At 40.5% G+C, this 20,866-nt stretch overlaps 3 protein-coding genes across 3 annotated transcripts in view; 1 reads left to right on the plus strand and 2 right to left on the minus strand.

The window, feature by feature from the left end:
• The first annotated feature begins 1,444 nt into the window (after window positions 1-1,444).
• On the plus strand, window positions 1,445-2,852 carry rpp38 (ribonuclease P/MRP 38 subunit). Its single transcript, XM_053610990.1, has one exon. The coding sequence runs from the start codon at window positions 1,747-1,749 to the stop codon at window positions 2,671-2,673; it is 927 nt and encodes a 308-aa protein (XP_053466965.1). The 5' UTR covers window positions 1,445-1,746; the 3' UTR covers window positions 2,674-2,852.
• A 335-nt stretch (window positions 2,853-3,187) lies between these two features.
• On the minus strand, window positions 3,188-14,384 carry nmt2 (N-myristoyltransferase 2). The gene is made up of 12 exons (XM_053610985.1): window positions 13,932-14,384; window positions 12,334-12,451; window positions 11,997-12,141; window positions 11,445-11,563; window positions 11,263-11,354; window positions 10,825-10,941; window positions 9,757-9,927; window positions 9,499-9,607; window positions 9,165-9,335; window positions 8,839-9,006; window positions 7,405-7,542; window positions 3,188-4,589 (listed from the first exon to the last, which is right to left on the minus strand). The coding sequence occupies exons 1-12, from the start codon at window positions 14,039-14,041 to the stop codon at window positions 4,569-4,571; spliced, it is 1,479 nt and encodes a 492-aa protein (XP_053466960.1). The 5' UTR covers window positions 14,042-14,384; the 3' UTR covers window positions 3,188-4,568.
• Window positions 14,385-14,398: 14 nt separating this feature from the next.
• The window catches only part of fam171a1 (family with sequence similarity 171 member A1), a 41,864-nt gene continuing 35,396 nt past the window's right edge, over window positions 14,399-20,866 (minus strand). The window contains exons 7-8 of the mRNA XM_053610984.1: window positions 20,719-20,833; window positions 14,399-20,341 (exon numbers count right to left, since the gene is read on the minus strand). Coding sequence (XP_053466959.1) covers window positions 18,751-20,341; window positions 20,719-20,833 — 1,706 coding nt within the window. The 3' untranslated portion in view covers window positions 14,399-18,750. The remainder of the gene's footprint in view (window positions 20,342-20,718; window positions 20,834-20,866) is intronic.

Below are 20,866 nucleotides of genomic sequence, written 5' to 3' on the forward strand. Positions count from 1 at the left end.
ATACACACATATATATATATACACACATATATATACATATATATATATATATATATATATATATATATATACACATATATATATATACATACATACATACATATATGTGTGTGTGTGTGTGTGAAATAGTCCAATCAACACGTTAAGATTTAACTAATACAAAATGTTAAAAGAAAATCAAATGATAAAAGGATAAGGCTCAGTGGTTTTTGCACCATTCTGTGTAAACTCTAGAGACTGTTGTGTGTGAAAATCTCAGCACTTTATGAAAAACTCAAACCAGCCCATCTGGCACCAACAACCATGCTGCGGTCAAAGTCACAGAGATCACATTTTTCACCCTACTGATGTTTGATGTGAACAATAACTGAAGCTCTTGATCTTATGTATTGTGCTGCTGCCACATGATTGGTTGATTTTATAACTGCATCAATGAGCAGGTGTACAGGTGTTCCTATTATAGTGGACAGTGAGCGTAGAATACAGTGAGTGTAGAATCACGATAAATAAAGTTCTTCAGTGTCCTATTCATCAGCTACCTGGTGTGTGAATGTGTGTAAAAAAAAACTTTTCTAGCCAGGTACCCCTTTAAACTGAGCACAGATTTATTGTCTGAACATAATCCACCAATTCCTGACCGTGAACTTTCCACCAACAGAACACATTAGGTCCAAGTTTACAGTCTTGTATTTGAGTTATTGAGGTTTGGAATAAAATCATTCAATTCAAGCCACCAGTCAAAAAAGTTAATAATTGTAAGGACTCAATAATAATTTGTGCTAAAAATTTAACAACTAAATAATCAGGGACCCTCTGATTATGAATTCATAGACCCCACTCTGACAACCACTAGTGTAAATGATGAAGTGAATTTTAAGGTGAGATAATGATGTTCTTTTTAAAAAATGCATGCAAGCAGTTACATTTGTGTAGCATTCATTCATTAGTTCATCAAAACCTATTATATCTCCATCTATCCATTTTCTGTACCGCTTATCCTACACAAGGTCAAGAGGGGGCCCTGGAGCCTACCCCAGGAAATTTGGGGTACACTCTAGACGAATGCCACCCCATCACATGGCACAATCACACACACATTCGCACACATTTGGAAATGCCAATGGAGGAAACCGGTATACCCAAAGGAAACCCCTGAAGCATGGGGCAAACTTGGGATTTGCACCCCCAACCGTGGAGGTGCGAGGCAAGCATGCTAATCACTAAGCTAGTGTATTATAGAACTACATGAGCCAGACTAACATTACCAATCCTGTGTTGTAGGACAGTCAAACAGCAGTGAACAGCAAGTGCAGTTCAAATGTCAAACGATTAATAACTCTTAAATGGGTTAATATAACAACCACCACCACCATCACCACGACCCTTCCCCTGATGTCACGCTGTATTTATTAAACTGCATTAAACCAACTAAACAGCAGGCGGCGCCAATACTTTAATACAAAGCGTTTACACCTCAATGTTAATGCGGCGATCTGCTGCCCACACTGCAGTCCAGTAGGTGGCGGTAATGCACCTTTAAGTTGGTCTGCCAACCGCCATTAAAAACCAAAAGAAGAGCACCAAAACAAATATGGTCGCCTCCATAATCCACTCACACGCTGCAGCTTCAGAGAAAACGCGGTCTGTGCCAGGTTTTGATGTGGGACGGAAGAATAAAGAGCTCACCGCTGCAGCTATTTTGAAACGATATTAAAGCAAACGTTTATAGCTTGGCTGCAGAGCAGGATGGCCACACCGGGGAAAGCCACGAAGAAGGAGAAGAAGAAAATGGTCCCAGTGAAAACGTCTCTTAACAACCCGTACAACTTAAAGTGGAAGCCGTTAGAAAAGGGAAACGCGCGATTCATCCTGAAAACGGTGACGGAGAAACTCAGCTCGCTCGAGCTCAGAAAACGACACGTGAAAGTTTTTCGAAAGTGGCGAAGCAAAAGAAAAGCCAAGAAAGGAAACTCTGATTCAATGGACACCAGTGAACCGACTCAGGAGTCACAGGAGCGAGGCTGCTCAGATTCAGTGGACACCAATGAACCGGCTCAGGAGTCACAGGAGCGAGGCTGCTCAGATTCAGTGGACACCAATGAACCGACTCAGGAATCACAGGAGCGAGGCTGGACCGATAAGCGCGTGAGGAGCGAGCTCGCCATCGGCATCAACGAGGTGACTAAAGGCCTGGAGAAGAACGAGCTCGGCCTGGTGCTGGTGTGTGACTCGGTGAAACCCGCCCACATGACGACCCATCTCATCTCACTGAGTCAAACCCGCTCGGTTCCTGCGTGCCAGGTCCCGGGTCTGAGCGCGAGTCTCGCGGGATCTCTTGGTCTCAGCAGCGTGCTTGCGCTCGGCTTCAAACGCCAAAGCGACGCGTTCGCCGATACAATCGCGGCCCTCGCGCCCAAAGTGCCGCCGCTGGGCGTGGCTTGGGTGCCTACAGGGACGGGCACGTCTGAACCGGAAGTGGTCCAGGTATCAGGAGAACCCGAGCAGCAGCTTGAAGACACGGAACCGGGGAGGGGGAGAAAAAGAAAACTGGAGGATTCCCCTGAAGTTAAGAAGGACCAGGTCACTTTACTGCAACCTCTTAAAGTGAAGAAAATCATCCCAAATCCTTCAAAAATCCGGAAACCGAAGATAAAGAAAGCAAAGCAGAAGTGATCATTAGTTCAGGGGGTTTTAGAGGTCACCTAACCAGAACATTTTTCAACTCCTGGACTATTTATGGCCTCCTGTGACCAAAAATCCTGCAGAAATTTCATGATGCATGATGTCACAATATTTAATTTTGCTTACAAATTGGCAGTGAAATAGTGATGCCATCTTATGTGAAATGACTTTTTTTTTTTTTAAGTCACTGAAAATGTTGTGTGTACACAAATCCAATTTCCAAAATCCAGTGAAGTTGAGAATAGAAAACAAACCTCCTCAGTGCATCATGCTTATCCTTATCCTTATCATTTACTAACTGTATTAAACACTTCAGAACACACTTAAAGAAATTATACCACTTCTTTTGAGATTGAGTGAACGAGAGTTGTTACAGGTTCAGATGAATTTTATTTTATTCAAATAATCCATGCTGGTATTCATCGACGCATCTTTAAACAATCAGATATTCAGGTGGCCACCGTGTTTGACATGGTGCTGGTACAATTGATCTTTTAAGTTCATTTGAAGTTCACACAACCTGCAATGGAGTTTAATAAAAATCTTCAGAGAAAGCTGAGGGTCATTTCAAAACTACATCAGGAATTTTAAAAAAAGACCTCGTAAATAAGGCAAGTACTTTGGGTGACTTTCATGAAGGGGGGGGGGGGGGGAGGGAGATCATGCTCGGTTCATACAGCAAGCTTCAGGACTGCATATACACACACGCGCACACACACACACACACACACATTCGCAAAAAGCAACCTGGCTTTGAGAATAAGCATCTGATTTAAAATGTGAGCTTATTGTCTACTTCTTTTTAAGATTGTAATTTGGATGTGCTTTGAAGGTCTGTAGACACTGATACATATGTCTTTTATAAGAGAAGCAGGAACACAAAGGCGTTTTCTACTGTATAAAAAAAATCATTAATGTTTTTTTAAAGTCCCATGTCACAGCACTTAAATCAAGTCATGAGCAAATTTTCAGCTGCGTATAACCAGAAGTGCAGGGAAAGCCGAGCTAGAAAGACTGCGCCATCATCAAAGTGATGATGCGCATGTGATTGTTCGTCTTGTCTGCTTCATTGTGCTTGTGTGTGAAAATTCCCAGCACAAGCCAGCAAATGCATCACTGAACTTTTGCCCTTATGACTGACAAATGAGACACACACATAACTTAAATACAATTCTAAATATCAGAATTGTTTGAAATAACAGACTAAACACTGAGGAGTGAACAAAATAAAAAAAAACGAGGCTTCACATTCTTCTAGGTTTGCACGCCCTCGTGATCTAAACACAAAAGATAAATCGTCTTAAAAATGCACATTAGATCGTTCGAGCTCTATTAAGAGCATGTTGTGCTTCGGAAAAGGAAAAAGAAAAAAGTGATACATTCTTCGTGTATGCAGCAAAACCCAACCGAGAGCCAGAACCACAGCAGCGTTCCCTGCCCAGAGACCCTGCCCTTTCTCAACCCCATTGTAAACCACAACATGTAATAAATATCGCATATTAACTATACAGGTTCTAGTTCTTTCACACGGATTCGGAACAAAATAAAGGAAAAGGGTTTGAAGGAGTTCATCTGAGAGACGTGCACTTGTCTATCATGTATGTGCATTTAAAAAACAAAACAAAACAACAAGAAAGAGACATTAATAGTTGATACATGTCTTAAGAAAGGAATTGCGTGTTTACAGTAAGAAGAAGAAGTCAGTCTGAAGCTGATGCTTTTCACATTCTGCCGATATTTAGAGAGGAAAAATTTACGAGAGAATCTCTCATAACAAAAATGAGACCTAAGAGAGCCGCGCGATGGAACTCATTCACTGAATGGATTTTCTTCATGTTTTGTTTTAACTACCGCCCGTGTCCCGTGGACCTGAATGTAGCAGCTGGTTACTGTAGCACGAGGCCAACCTGAAAGAAAGGTGAGAGAAGTTAGTGAGTGACACACTTCAGAATGTCTATTCAGAAAAAATATTCAACAGCAAATCGGTAATTATTTGCAGTGTTTTCAGGTGCTTTCATATAATCAGCGTTAAGTCTGTTTGAATGGAAACCTCTGTGAAGTTCTTTAGGCAGGTTAGAATGCAGAAATAACACTGGTGTGGAACAAAACAATCGACCAGAGAGTATCTGGTTTCAGTCTGCATTTTACTCGATTCATACGATTCATTTGCAGTAAGGAAGTGATTCGACTCTGCAGGACAGGAACGTAACATGCTGCATTTTGTTTTTTTTTGTAGAGGCAAGCTGCTAAACTGAGACAAAGGACAGAGCTGCAGAAATGCTATGTGTTCTGGTTAAGCAGAGAAAAAATAAATGCTGGATCTGATGCACAAAATATACAGGTGCAGCTCAAAAAATTTGAATATCATGGAAAAGTTAGTATTTTCCCCTGTAATTTAATTCAAAAAGTCGATCTTTCATATATTCTAGATTCATTACACATGAAGTGAAATATTTCACGCCTTTTTTTGTTTTAATCTTGATGATTACAGCTTACAGCTCATGGAAATCAAAAATCCAGTATCGCAAAATATTAGAATAAAGAATTTATAAGATAGAAATGTGGACCTTCTGAAAAGTATGTTAATTTATGCACTGATACTCGGTCAGGGTTTTAATCCTTTTGCATGAATTACTGCATCAATGCGGTGTGGCATGGAGACACTGCTGAGGTGTTCTGGAAGCCCAGGTTGGTTTGATAGCAGCCTTCAGCTCGTCTGTATTGTTGGGTCTGGTCTCATAGATTCTCTATGGGGTTCAGGTCAGGCGAGTCGGCTGGCCAATCAAGCACAGTAACACCATGCTCAGCAAACCAGTTACTAGTAGTTTTGGCACTGTGGGCAGGTGCTGAGTCCTGCTGGAAAAGGAAATCAGCATCTCCATAAAGCTCGTCAGCAGATGGACGCATGAAGTTCTCTAAAATCTCCTGGTAGACACTGATTCGACTCTCGACTTGAGAAAACACAGTGGACCAACACCAGCAGATGACATGGCACCTAAAATCATCACTGACTGTGGAAACTTCACACTGGATTTCAAGCAACTTGGATTCTGTTCCTCTCCACTCTTCCTCCAGACTCTGGGACCTTGATTTCCAAATGAAATGCACAATTTACTTTCATCTGAAAAGAGGACTTTTATCCACTGAGCACTGGTCCAGTTATTTTTCTCTTTAACCCAGGTAAAGGCGCTTCTGACGTTGTCTCTGGTTCAGGAGTGGCTTGACACTTGGAATGCGACGCTGTGACATTTCTATATTATTAATTCTTTATTCTAATATTTTGAGATACAGGATGGCTGATTTCCGTGAGCTGTAAGCCATAATCATCAAGATTAAAACAAACAAAAAAAAGGCTTGAAATATTTCACTTTATGTGTAATGAAGCTAGAATATATGAAAGTTTAACTTTTTGAATTCAATTACAGGGAAATAAATGTACATTTCCACGATATTCTAATTTTTTGAGGTGCACCTGTATAAAACTAGTCATTTCTAGAAATTCATTTATCAATTATAAATGTATTTTTAAATCCTGTTTTATTTTATTTTTTTAAACATTCAGACTGTGCAAAATAACTAACAGGTGTGAACTACACTCTTAAGTAGACCCTGAAGCCAGAAAAAAGGAACTCCATACTCATGTTAAGGTATATAAAGCATAGTTTTGGTAAACATTATGCTGTACTTGATTTGATGTAGCTGTGTGCTTGTTTACAAATTAAAAGTTTTATTTACATAATTAACATAAAAATATGATGAATATAAAAGTGAATGAATTAATGTGTGTGTGTATGTGAAGATATATAAACCCATATTGCAATACTTAGACATTTTCATGATACATATGTATCACAATATGCTGTTTTGTGGAGTTACGCTACAACAAACTAGAAGCTCAGATTTTGGAACACTTACAAAAGATATAAGTATTTAACATGGAAAAGGAAAGAATACGATTTGTACAAAAAATATTTTAATACTCGACTACTTTGTTGCTTCAGTGTAACGATAGCGTTATAAAAACAGACACCTGATGAGACTCGTGTTCTGAAAGAAGTGCATCATTATGCAATTAAACTGCGGTACTGACAGTACTGTGCAAAAGTCTTAGCCACCTTTATTATTATTATTTTTTTTTATTAAAAAAAAAATTAAGTACAAATTATGTTATAGATTTTTTTTAATGACTTCTACATTATCGAGTCAGTACAAAATCATTTTAGATTTCCCCAACATTAGTTTTCCAGCACAAAATGAAATGTTACAGAAACATGTTTGTATGTCAATAAAGAAAGCAGCATAGAGTAGTTACTCATAGGTAAGAGACACTTTTCAGATAAACACACAATAAAAGTCTACTGGGTTTTTTCTGCAAAAATAAGAAGTGAGTGCGACAGTTAAAGTCGCCAGAAGAACCGTGGCTGGTTCTACAAGATGCTCACTAAAACTTACAGTTCATTTCCTTATAAAACTGCACTAATTCTTCCTGAGACTACAATTTTTTTTTTTGTCACACCAAATATTGACTTTGTTTCATTTATTACTGTTTACTGCTCTTTACAGTATATAAAAATGTAGAAACATTTAATTGAATTATTTTTGAAGGCATCTTTGCTCTAAAGCATTTCTTTGTATGTGCCTGAGACTTTTGTACAGTACTGTACATCGCACCATCATCAGCCTCATGTGGATATTTCTTTAAGTTCACTGCTTTTCGCTTACCTTCTCAGGCTCCATGCCAGGACATTTCCAGTTGTAAAGGTAATACTGAAGGTTCCCGTCTCCAATTCCGAACTTGAGCTTTTCCAAGAAAGTCTTATTCTCCATTAAATCCAGAGCATTGAACACATCAAAGCCTTTCTGTAATAGAAAGAAAATCAGAATTAGTCAGCTGATTTGTTACACGAGCTAGAGGAAGAAAAAAAAAAAGTGTAACTGATTATACAGTGCTAATGGTAGACACTACTGCTCCTTCTTTTTCATGCTTTTGATGTTAAATATATACATATACACTAAAAAGTTTCGAAACACTCATTCTTTTTTTTCCTTCCACATTTTAGAATAATAATAAAGTCATCAAAACCCTGGAGGAACACAAGTGGAACTATGGGGATTATGTTGTGATAAAAAAAATCCAAAATAAATCAAAATAATTTTATATTTTCTATCAAAATAATTTCCAGAAATGTATTCTTGGCATCCAAACTGTTGACCGATAGTGTGTGTATATATGGTTGGGGTCAGGGGGAGTCAGGAGGTTAAGGGGGGTGCTTATGATTAAGCCAGAACCTGTCAACTCAGTTCACAAATTATCTATTTTTTCCCCCCACAAGTGTTTAAAATAAATAAATTATAGTAGGGAGGTCACAACCTGATTTGGCACACCTGAATTTTGTTTCCCGTTATTCTTATTGCTTACTTTCTCTGTAATGAGTGTGTGTGTGTGTGTGTGTGTGTGTGTGTGTGTGTGTGTGAGTGTGTGATATTGCAACGAAGCAGCAGAGAGCACAGTCACAATAGTGATCAGGCCCAGGAAGAAGTAAAAATACACTCACAAAAGCCAGAACCTCTTTTTGCATACTTGAGGTTTTGCATGTATCCTGTCACACACCCATCTGTATAATCATAAACCAGATGTTGTGCTAGAATATCTATCTACACCAAGGTTCCCAAACCCCACGAGGTCACTTGATTTACAAACGGGGTCATGAAAAAATCTCATATATTGTTTCATTTAATTGTTTCTCAAAGTTAATTTTACAGTTACAGTTCAACGTGGAAACCAGGCATACTGTGATCGGCGGTACAGTATTGTGCTGGTGTGCCACCTAGTGGATATATCGCTTTTTAAATCTTCCGGATGTGCACAGGATACGCAGCGAGTTTGTGAATAATAATACTCGCGGTACTGCTGCTTCTGCATGCGCCCACAAAATCACGCATCGAGTATAAACCAGGCTGCTTTGTGTCAGGCTGTAACACACCTCACCCAAGCATGGATTGTCCTATAATTTAATATAAATTCCTATATATTATGAGATGTTCATCTAAAGGTACCACAGCAATCCTAAAAGTACCTAATCCTGTATTAACCCCCATTATGCTATTTTTTAAAAATAAAGGTGTCTGAATTTATGTTATAGTTGCGTTCTTCACCAGTTTTGCAAGGATGAGTGCATCGTTCATCAGATCTATCAGCGGTGTCTCCGTGTGCACGTTGTAAAAAGAGTAAGCTGCCTTTAGGCTTTTGTGCAGTGGGTGGTGCATCACTGTAGACGGCAGCGTGTAGAAACTGATGAAGTCGGTCAACGTGCCACCGGAACCCTGAACAAGATGACGATGAAAGGAGATTTAAATACAAAATCCAGGAAAAGTAAAGCATGCTACTTTACAGAAACTGCTCAAATAAGAAAAGTGTTCCATTAAACGCTGAACTAAACACAAAGCTAGCTGAGGTCTGTGGAAGCATATGAGCAGTGTACCTCCACCACGTATGTGTCGATGATGTTCTCCTGTGGGAGGAACCAGTGCTGCACCTCCTCCTCCCCCATGACGGGCTGCAGATGGAACCGGCTCAGGTATTTCTGCAGAAGTGCAGTCACCTGCTGTACGTCACTAGCCGCCATCGGCCTCAACCCAGGAGTGCGTGTGCTCTGTGGTGCAATACAAGGATAAAAATTTCCACAAAGATAAAAGTAGCAGATCTATATGTATATCCATGCCAACACCATTATACTGTATGGACGAAATTATGCAGCATAAGCATCCTTTATAAATACGTCTATATTTCCAGAACACAAGTCAGGAAAGACGTACGTCGGGTAACCTGTAGAGCTTCATTGTTCTTTGTAGTGTCATGTTTCTGCTAAGGTGGGAAAATTTCACCTCCACAAGCTTCCTCGGGTTTAGAGAACGATGCCAGTACCTACAAAAACAGTACAAAAAGTTTCAGTGCAAAGTAAAAAGAATATTTTACCATTAAGATCAACATTTAGACATTAATGATTCATTGTTCCATGTGTGTGTGTGTGTGTGTGTGTGTGTGTGTGTGTGTGTATGTGTGTGTCTTGATACCTGCATGTGGAGACAGGTTTGGGCAGTACCACCCCAGCGGTGTAGACCGCCTGGAAAATGCCCTCTAGGTTGACCCGACGCGTGATCTCTCGGATCAGAACCGGAGCTACGCGCTTGGAGCGAAGCTTTTTGTGCACACACAGGAAGTTGATCTCTACCATCTTCTTTAACCTGAACAAGTATCAAAAAAAAAAAGAAAAGAGAAAGAAAGATAACTTTATTGGCAAGAGATTTTGTTATTTTTTTAAAAAATGAAAAAGAAGTCACTGTTACCATGCTGAAGTTGATTAAAACACTGTTTTATTCCTCTTATACCACAGTGATTTGCCAATGATTACTATATTTTACATTTATTAACGAATGACACGTCATGCTGTTCAACCATTTTATAGTTATATTTAAAAGTTAGTTCATATTACCACTTACCTTATAGCAGCTACACATGTGCTTCCTCAACAAACTCTCTTTTATCTCTCAAAGTTTAAAAACAACAACGACGCAGCCTTTTGTATTACAGAATAGAAATCTGTTATAAAGTGCTGACACTGGAGACTGCTTCCATAAATGTTATTTTTTAATTTATTATCCCCCCGCCACACACATTTTAGAATAAACTCATCAAAACTCTAGAATAACAAGTGGAACTATGATGTTGTGGTACAAAATCCTAAATAAATCAAAATAATTTAATATTTTATCATTTTCAAAGTAGACACACTTTTTGCCTAGAATTTCCAGAAATATATTTTTGGCATTTTCTCAATTGATTTCTTGAGAAATTTCCCCGAGATGATTTTTAAACAGTATTAAAGGAGTTCACACCGATGCTGGACACTTATTGGCTGCTTTTCTGAATATTTCGCTCCATGTCATCTGCTTAAAAAATATATGTTTTTGTAAATATAACGTTAGTTTTCTAATGAAAGAAATGAATACGTCGGCACAATTATATTTTTGTCTACAACACAGATTTCACACATTTAATCACACACCTTCAGATCAAAAGGTTTTTAAGATCATGAGAAACATTTCAGTCGAGTGTCTCCAAACTTTCACGCCCACACTCACATGTCGTAGATGTGGATGTCAGCAGGAATGGCACTGATGAAGCCCACCAGCTTCTTGTTGGACGAGACTCTCACACCACAGTGCCACTGAGGCAGCCAGCCGGGCGGGCGCAGTGCCCTGAAGGAGACGGGCGAGGAGAAATAATTTTAATAAACAGGCAAATACAGCATCACTTAACATGCCAACCATACTAAGACCACTTGGCTATGGAATATATTTTTAAACTTGATACAGACGCATTATCAAAAGGGCCATTCAATTCAAATTGCACTTACTGTTTTGCATTTTATAAAAATAAATAGATAAATAAAAATACGTCAATTTCTTTCCTAATTCCAAACGGAAGCTGAACAAATGCTTATAAGCTAATATAAGCTACATAAGACTTTCCATGATGCAACATATAAAAAAAAAAATAATACACCATTTTAATCTTACCATTTGAGAAAGTTAGGAGAATAATCAAATCTGAACATGTTGTCATCATCCTCAACGTAATTCTCATTCAGCAGCGTGTACAGCTCCTTCAGCTAGAAGGAAATGAAGAAGAGAATGCAAATCACTAAAAGCAGGTACGCAGATCAGAAAAGAACATACGAGTTGGTCTTACACACACTCACCACTTCAGCATTGCTGAGATCCAGTGTGTCCCACATAAAACCTTGCGGGAGGGAATATGGCTCCTGTCGGACATTTTCCTTATCCGGCTCAATCGGCCCGTGAGTGGTCACCACCTCGTCTGTGATCAAACGAAAGAAATTTCACACAGATATACTGTAGGAAACCTGGATCCAGCCATGTTTGGGTCTGCTAAACATAATGTGATTTAAAATTCTAACGTTAAAGTCATTTCCATGTTCAGTTAGGAAACGATGACGTAATGATAGGTATTACTGGCAAACTATAAAATTACAGCCTGATGAATTTCCAACAGGGACACTAAAATCACTTACATTTTTTTATTGGACATCAATCAAAACACACCCATACACCCTCACGTGCTCCTGCAGTTCATTTACTTTGTACCCACCCACAATATTTTCTAATAAACCCAGTTGCTCAAGTTCCTTTAAGAAAATGTAAGCAGTTTCACATCAAGGCTCTAAGACTGATGAACCGGACTGTATCAATCCATATCTGTATCTTCAGCTCTGATTGAAAGAGGAACTTACTGAGCTTAGGGACAGGCTGAGTGTCCCAGAATTGGTACTTGTGCTTAGTGGCCTCGTCTATGTTCTTGGCGGGTCCTTGACATGTCGACAGCAGCTCCATCGCCCTCTGAATGTCCTGCAACTTTTGCATGGGAATGGCTGGATTCTGATAGAGAAGCGATGACGAGTAAGTTGGATGCGTGAGGTCACTTAACGAGAACTGTATTTAAACTACTCCCAATCTAAACTGAAAGTAAAAAAAAATACTAACACAGTAGCATGTCACGTTATGAGTAATCATTTCTGGGAACAGGAAATAACAGCTTCTAACAGATATAATAAGTGCAGCGTTAGGGACCTTTATCTCCTGAGAATCAGATGCAGAATCAGACTTGGTTCCTCCTGAGCTAGGTTTTTCTTTCTTCCTCTTCTGTTTCTTCTTTTTCTTCTTCGCACCAAGGTCTCCACCAGGACTCCTGCACAAAAGCAGATCATCTTTGGATCACGGATGGAAGTTCTAACCTTAATACTGGACTCTAGTTTAACACTGCATAAATAACAAATCGGCTTCATCAGTCATGTTTAAGAAGTATAGCAGTATACAGACTGCAAATTAATTTACTGAGACGATGCGTTGGTAATAGAGACTCTGACAGATGATGGTATTGTGGAAAGCATTTTTTTCAGTTACGCTAAACGAGGCTTGTTAATCTGCCTAGCAACAGAGAGAACTTTTTTTTTTTTTGCATCTTGGATGCCTTTTCTGTTAACAGTTTACTGAGTCAAATTAAAGGGACAAAACTTAAATACACACACTTCAATAAATGTTAAAAAGGAAAAGGAAAGAAAAATAATCAACAACTGGGGTGGTGTGACAGTGTGGTGTGATGTGTTATCACACCAAAGTTGATTATTTTCCAATAACAGCATACCCTGAAGTGTTTTAGTCCTCTCACACCACAGCAATTTACCAACGATTTTTCCTTTAATAAAGAAATGAATAATTTATTCCATCCATTTATAGTGCGATGCTTTTTGACACAAGTTAGTTCCACTTTTCACTTAAGTGCCCTCTCTCCTGAAGACTTTCCTGTGGTGGAAAACTTTGTCATCGTCAGACGTAAAGCTTTAGAACACTGGAAACTCAGTCTATAAACAATAAAAGGTGCAAAGTCTCCTGACAGAAAACTTCACCATATTAACAACACACTACTTTACAGAAATCCTCCATACAAGTCCAGATGAAGTAGCTGTTACTATAGAAACGAGCGCATTAACATAAACCCAGCCGGAACTACTTTCAGAGCTGCAGTTATAAAAAATAAAATAAAAATAAAAATACATACTCCTGCCCCTTTTCTCTACCTTCTGACCAATCAGAATCGAGAATTTAACAGCGCTGTGGTTTATCATCACCATCTAATTAACGCGAGTGTGTTAAGCGGTTTCCACAATGCTGAACTCTTGCAGAAGTAGAAAGAGATTAAAATACAGCTAGCAGGTTAATGAGATTATTGACGTTAGCTAGCTAGCTAACTGACACCAACGCTAGTCATGTTATCTACATGGAGCTAAGCTAGTAAACACAGCTAAAGTGCTCGAGCTTTTCATTCAAACGTGGCCCGTTACTGTGGCTACAGAAAAGCTGTTAGCTCAAAATGACAAGCAGTAAAGAAACACAGCCACACACTGGACTCAATATACTGCACATATGAAAAGTCTTGACCAACTGCAGCACCGTTTGCACTTATGATAGCTGACAGCTTTGGTATTGTTTGCGGTTATTATTATTATTATTATTATTATTATTATTATGACTATTACTAGCCTTTTTGGACATGAATGCTAAAGCTGAGCTAGTGTTAGCATCTAATCACGACCATTATTAACCTTTCAGATAAAACTCTGTACAGTCGCTTCGGGAACGTTTCAGGAAAAACACACAAAAAAGCGTACCCTTGTGTGTGTTCATTTTCCTCCTCGTTGTCTCCGTCGATGCCGCAGGTGTCCTGGTCGTCCAGCTCCAGGCTCTGCTGGCTGGCCGCAGACTCGCTGTCCTCCGCCATCACGGATGGAGAGAGAGAGAGAAAGGCTCTAACGGGCTAGTGAAGCTTACCGCAGTAACAGCGCCGCCTGCTGGACAGTGTCCATCAACGACTCTTCATAATAAGAGTTTTTGTTTTAGTGCTCATTATAGGCCTTTCTCACTTCCGCATTCACAAAGCGGAAGCTGCGAATAATAGCGAAAACAAACTTCCGCTCTAGTCTGTATCAAAGGCAGCGAGGAATTATTGTTGTCCCTAAATGCTCTAATAGTTCCACTGAACAACCCTAGATCAGTTTTCATTCTTTTTTAACCGACGAAGAAAAGATGTATTCGTGTCATTCGGAAGGATGAAGGCAAAGATCATGTACTGCGAACGCGGAAGTGTGATAAAGACCTATAGCACAGGGCTCAATAGTCCCTGTTCACAATGACGTCAGAAAACTTCCGTCTTTCCGCACAGCAGTGTATGTGTACTTCCGTTTTCCTTTGCAGGAACGTGCTAACTAACAGCATGAAAGGTAAAGATTAGAATAATAATGTTTACGTATTTACAGGTTCTTATATTTTGATTCTTTTGACAAAGATCATTTCCTGTTTACAATTCTCTAACGTGTAACTGCCTTGGATGGGAAAGTAGGCTAGCTAGCAGCAACTAGAAAAATGTGCGTCGCTCTCGGCCTGTGTTGCTACAAGTTTACTAACAAAGTGTTAAATAGTGTTTACTTTTTATATTAACGTATAATTGCACAGCACAACATTAACCATGAATACATTACTGACTTTTTTCTAACAATACACAATCTATAGCTAACATCGGTAATATGGAAACATGATTGCAACAAGAGTTTGCCGTCTGTGTTAGAGTAAATTTAATCAAGAATAAGGACTTAAAGATTTTCCATTTGCAGAAGAGAAAGCCAATAACTACCGTTATCCTAACTCAATACAAAAATGCTTACCTTCATAATCAAACAGATACTGCTCAACGAAGAATTTGTATCCTTGTATAAAGTTTATAACGCATGTCGTAAGTGAAAATTTGTCTGCAAGTTCTTGAACATCATCTAGATGATGTTCAACTATGCTGGCGGAAGTAGCCATACACTGCTTTGAGTCATGTGAAAAGGGTCTGTTCTTGAAACTGACTGGTCAGGAAGTGTTGGTTAATTAAAGAATGTCGTGCCATTCATTAATACATTTAACATTCACTACGCTTACCTGGACAACAACATTCCGATATTAAGACGATACTCTGATTAAGAAACTAGTATGTAAACAGTGATTATTGATGACCTTAATCCGACTAAAGTCATACTTGAAGTAAAGACAAATGGAATTAAGACACGTGGAGTATTCCTGTTTTGGTCCCATTATCGACGTGCATTACAGACATGTACACAGCTTAACCACACTATTAGCGTCATGTGGGAGTTTTCACCGCAATTTGCGACAGGACACGTACACACACGGCAGTGCTCAACCGTTTCATGGCAAACAAGAGAGCACGGCTGCATCCAAAACCACGTACTTGCCTGCTATATAGTAGCCGAAATACATGTATTTCTACTATATAGTAGGTAAGTACGCGGTTTCTGATGCAGCCCATGGTTTCAAGCAGTCGTCTATTTGCACATATAGCATGAAATAATTAACTGCACTTGAAGCTTTTGTAAAATTAAAAATGAAACACCCAAAACTGTATACGGTACCATAACAAAGACCAACTGTATGTTGATACGTGAAATTCTGGAGGGACATCGGACAAACCTGAACATGAAAGGAATATTCTAAAAGCAACTTAATCAGGATATTGTCTTATTCAGAATAAGGTCAATAACTACATTACTGCTGTCCATGTAAACGTAGTCATTGTAATTGTTGCTAAATTGCTGTGGTATAAAAGGAATAACACACTCCAGTCTGTGCATGTTGTAGTTGTAGCATGTTGTACCTTCAAATGTGTAGTTCCCTTGTAGCGTTTTTATTTATTTATTTTTTATTTAAGCCGCCTTCTACTTCTTCCTTTGGACATTTAATGTTGAACCACAAGTACATTTACTTATTTAGTAGATGCTTTTATCTCAACCAAATGTCCAGTTGAGGCGTTTAGGGTTAAACATTGTAGGCAACAGTTTTGCTGGACGTTATGTAAAGCTTTGCGGTATTGAACTTCAAACAAATACAATCCTTCCTTTCTGTGCTCTGGCTAACACCACACCCTAAAACCTCTGCAACATGTTTCCTCTCCTCTGAGCAGATCATTTACAGCTTTCAAATATTACGAAAGTTGCATTCACACACATCACTTCGTGTCAAATCAGTCGCAGTCTTTGGATTTGAACTCATACCCTTGTAGTGGTTAGGTCCATATACACTGCAATCACTTGGGGTTTTTTTTTTTTCAATTTGAAATGCAAAAAGTAAACAAGATGTTTTGAAAGTTTCTGGCTTTTGGAAAAAGAAGTATTACAAAATGCTCTTGTACTTCTCCTTTGCTTGTTTTTCATCATTTCATATTCATTTTGAGGCTCAAATTAATGACGAAACAACCAGAATATCATGACTCAGCAAGTACTGAGTAGATAAAATATCATCCATTAGTGGCTGACGTACCGCAACTACGGATCATTATGAGGCTTTTAAAAATAGTAACAGGGTAATGGTGATTGTGGAGGATGACGCGGCGGTTGAAAAAAGCACCAGGACTTTCCGGTGCTGCAGTTTAAGAATTTTTTGAATCTTAACCAGAGAAGAGCCAGTAGATGCCTGGACAGTTGAAGACTGGAAAAAGACCAGGCCATGATTTTATAATCGTTATCTGTCCAGTTTGGGTAAACCTGTAACCAATGTAGTTTCAGATTCCTGTTCTTAGCTGACAGGTATAAAACCTGATGTGGTCTTCTGCTGTTGTAGCTCATCCACCTCAAACTTTAACATGTTGTGTGCTCAGAGATGCTTTTTTACTCACCACGGTTGTAGAGAGTGTTAATTTGCGTTACCGCAGCCTTCCTGTCAGCTTGAACAAGTCTCCTCCCATCAACAAGGTGCTTTATTGATGTTTTTTATTTTTCACACAAAACTCTACAGAGTGTTGTGTTGTGATGAAAATCCCAGGAGATCAGCAGTTTCTGAAATATTCAAACCAGCCCATCTGGCCCCAATAACCATGACATGGTGAAAGTCACTGAGATCGCATCCGCATCCAACCCAATTCTGTTGTCTGATGAACATTAACTGAGGACTTGTATCTGGATCATTTTATGTATTGTATATGTATTGACACATGATTGGTTGATTGGATAACTGCATGCAATACGATTGAGCCCATCATAGCTATGATAAATGGAGAAATATTCCAGTGCAATTCCCTGACATGAACACAGTGGATTAACCTTTTGCAACAGGCGTTTAATTCTACTACTGTTTCTCAAAATCATAAGTAGCTTTAATTAAATTATTTTTTTTAAATTGTGGGATAATTGGACTCCTTTATATCATAAGTGACCAACCGGTCCAGACATTCAAAAGGAGATTGTTGGGGAGTGATTGCAAAGTGGTTATGTCACAAGGACAGCTTTCATATTCATATAATGTAACACACACACACAAACTACATTTTCCCAAGGAGCGACAAGTGTAGCATATTGATTCATACACAAACTCCGAAACACACAACGACACGCTCTGAAATATGCACTCCTTCTCCACAGGTGGAGAAATACACAGTAGAGACACATCATTCATACACTGTACATGTACAAACACACACAAGGTTTATGCACTACATTTCAAAAAATACCAAAAAACAAACAAACAAAAAATACAAAGCATAGGTATGTGATAGGATCTAATCTGCGAGGAGACGTGATGATTGTAAATTAACGCATCTGCTACATAGGCACTTCAGACACACGGAGCATTTTATGTGTATGACAAGCAAAAGAGAAAAGGAACTATTTTTCCTGAATAAAACGTTCACTTAAATCGTGTTTAAAATCAAAAACGGCGAATACAATAATGAAAACACAATACGCTTTCAAAAAAGAATAAGAATAAGAATAATAAAAACAACCAGAATTAAAGCAATGCATAGCTGTGCGTGTCTAGACTCAAGTGTGAAGCACAACAGGAAGCTCACACATGCTCCAATGAATACACTGGATTATTGTACTGAGGAGGAAATACTGTGTTTGATTGATGCCAAAGATTCAAAACTTTCCTCTGATGGCGGGTGGGGGGGCAAACACTCACTCGAGAAACTGAAACCACAGGACGAAAAGAAAATCTTCATTAGATTTTCAGTCACAGATTCATATCAGGAAGACTTTCTGCTAAACCATGACTGAGCGATTTTGTTCAGCTAAGTGCTGGGACACAGAGGACGAACACGTGATTAAACATTTACCGTGGACAAGACGCAGTGCTCAGTGCTGTATGCTACCACTTGAAGATCCTATTGCTTACCTGAACGCCAGCAGCGGTTCATAAAGCTAAACATCTCACCTTCGTACAATGGCTTTCGTTTGCAGTTCGTTTAAAAAGGCATAGCTGTTGTGCATAAATGTGTTTAGCGGAGCGCTTTTTGTTCAAACACAAGCAAGTTCCCGGAAGTGATTATTGATTTCAGTCGCTTCAACTTTTCACTTTTTTACGAGTAACGTAAAAGTCAGACCCCAAATCCTTCAGCCAAAAGGCAATTCCACAGGTAAAAAGGCCAAAAGTCAGGGGTCAATTGAGGTTGAAGGCAAGCAGCGGCCTCTCCTCGCGCCTCTGCCATGGACTCTTCTTGTTCTCATCTATGTCCTCAGGAACAGCCAAACCATCCGGGGCACTGTTGCTCGAGGAAAGCTTAAGGTGCGTTTGGGCACGCTCAGTCCTCACTATCTGTTCCTTGTCTCCCCTTGACTCATCTTCCTCCTCCACGGTGGGATCTGGGAGCGGAGGAGGGGACGGGAGCGGAGGAGTGGGGAGCATTGGAGGTGAAGAAGGCATTATAGTCTCTTCCTCGATCTCAGCTTTGGGCAACAAGGGCCTGAGCGAGTTTTCTTCTGGGCTGCAGGCAGGAGTTTGGCTCTCACTCTCATTGGGTTCTGAATGAGCATTAACGTTAGCCTTTGTACCCTCCACAAATACCAGAGATGCACATTCCACAGTGGGTGACATAACCTGGGCCTTTCCCTGACCTTTGGCCTTGCGGCCTGGCGTGATGTCACTCACGTCTACACCCGAGTCCAGACTGGCGTCGTTGCTGCCCACAGAGCCGGCGCCATGTGCTGCCCTCTGCAGATCGATGTAGGAATGGCGGATGTGCGCGTTCGAGCGGCCATCCAGCGACACAAACCAGGCTCGTGGGTGTGGGAGGGGCTTCCCACCCCTCAGCTCCATTAACGTCTTCTCAGCCAGTAGCTGATCTTCTCCGTTCATCTGCACCACCCCAAGCGCCGCCTCACTTAGCGAGTTGGGCATGGACAAGGCTTCAGGCAGCGCTGCCGTCCACTCATCCACTGTCCCTCCTGCTGCCTCCCTTGCTCCTACTTTCCCCTCCTCCACCCCTTCGCCCATGTGGTCCTCTTGCCCCACTTCACCTTGAGGCTGATGGGACGCATTAAGTTCTGCACGGATGCTCTCGAGCTCACTCCGCTCATCTGACTGGAGCAGAAGCGCTTGTCCTGAGAGAGGGTGCGTCCCAGGCAGCCGCATATAGTGGGCGGGGATGAGCAAAGTGGGCCGGCCTTTCTGATATACGGCTCCGCCCTGGCTTACCTGGAGCTCCGACGTGCAGCAGAGCAGTGCTCCGGGGCGGGGCAGAAGGCCTGGCGGGCGCTCTAGCTGATCCACTGAGCGTGAGAGCAGGAAGTCAGATGGACGATGCTCCGCCCCCAGATCCCTTTCTGGCGAAGCTGTGGGTGAAGTCGTGGATGCGGAAAGGCAGAGCTCGCGTGGACTGGCCTTGCTCTCCGAGGACAGGCGACCAGCTGAGGCAGCGTGGTGCAGTGCATACGGGGATGAGGATGAAGCAGATGCATGGAGATGATGGACGGTTGAGGAGACGACGGAGGTGTAGCTGCGACGATATTCACGCTGAGAGCGACTCCCGAGCTCGTTCCGAGACGACACCAGCTCATTGGTGGAGGAGTCGTGAAGGGCGGCTTTCAACATGGGTGTGTGCAGGTCTGCTTCCACACCCACATGGTCCAGTTGGGCCTCGTTAATGAGGTTAAGGTGGGACATGGACGTGGCTTGGTCTCGTTTGGAGCTGTCCAACGACGAGGTGAGAGAGTACTTCTGGTGTGCTTGTCTCGAGCGTGAGCACTTTCTCCTGGTCACACGGAAATGGGAAAAGGAGCGCGAACGTAAGAGAACATCTCTGCTGTCGACACCAAAAATTCCTCCACCACTCACCAGTTAATAATAAGGTGCTAATACCAAATACAACTGCAGATACTTTATTCTACAAATACTTGCTAACAAGCTGCTAGTACTAAATAGTATTAATTACAAATATGATTATGCTGATAATTCAAAATACTACACAATGGATAATACTTATAAGCTGCTAATACAGAATAGCATTTAAATGGGTTGCTAATACGAAATAATACTCAATGAATATTGTTTCCTTTGTTTCATGCGAATATCAAGAAACAAATGAAGGATGAGATCAGTAAAGGAAATGCACACAGAAAAATCACACACCTGCAGTAACAGAGCAGAAGACAGATGAGGAAGAGCAGGATGAGGGCCATGCCTCCCAGTATGGCCAAAAGGAACACAGTGTGGTATGTGCTGATGTCCTTTGCAACCACGGGTCCTGGAACACACACACACACACACACACACTTAT

Source organism: Ictalurus furcatus, chromosome 23 (genome assembly GCF_023375685.1).
Source record: "Ictalurus furcatus strain D&B chromosome 23, Billie_1.0, whole genome shotgun sequence".
Classification (NCBI taxonomy): domain Eukaryota; kingdom Metazoa; phylum Chordata; class Actinopteri; order Siluriformes; family Ictaluridae; genus Ictalurus; species Ictalurus furcatus.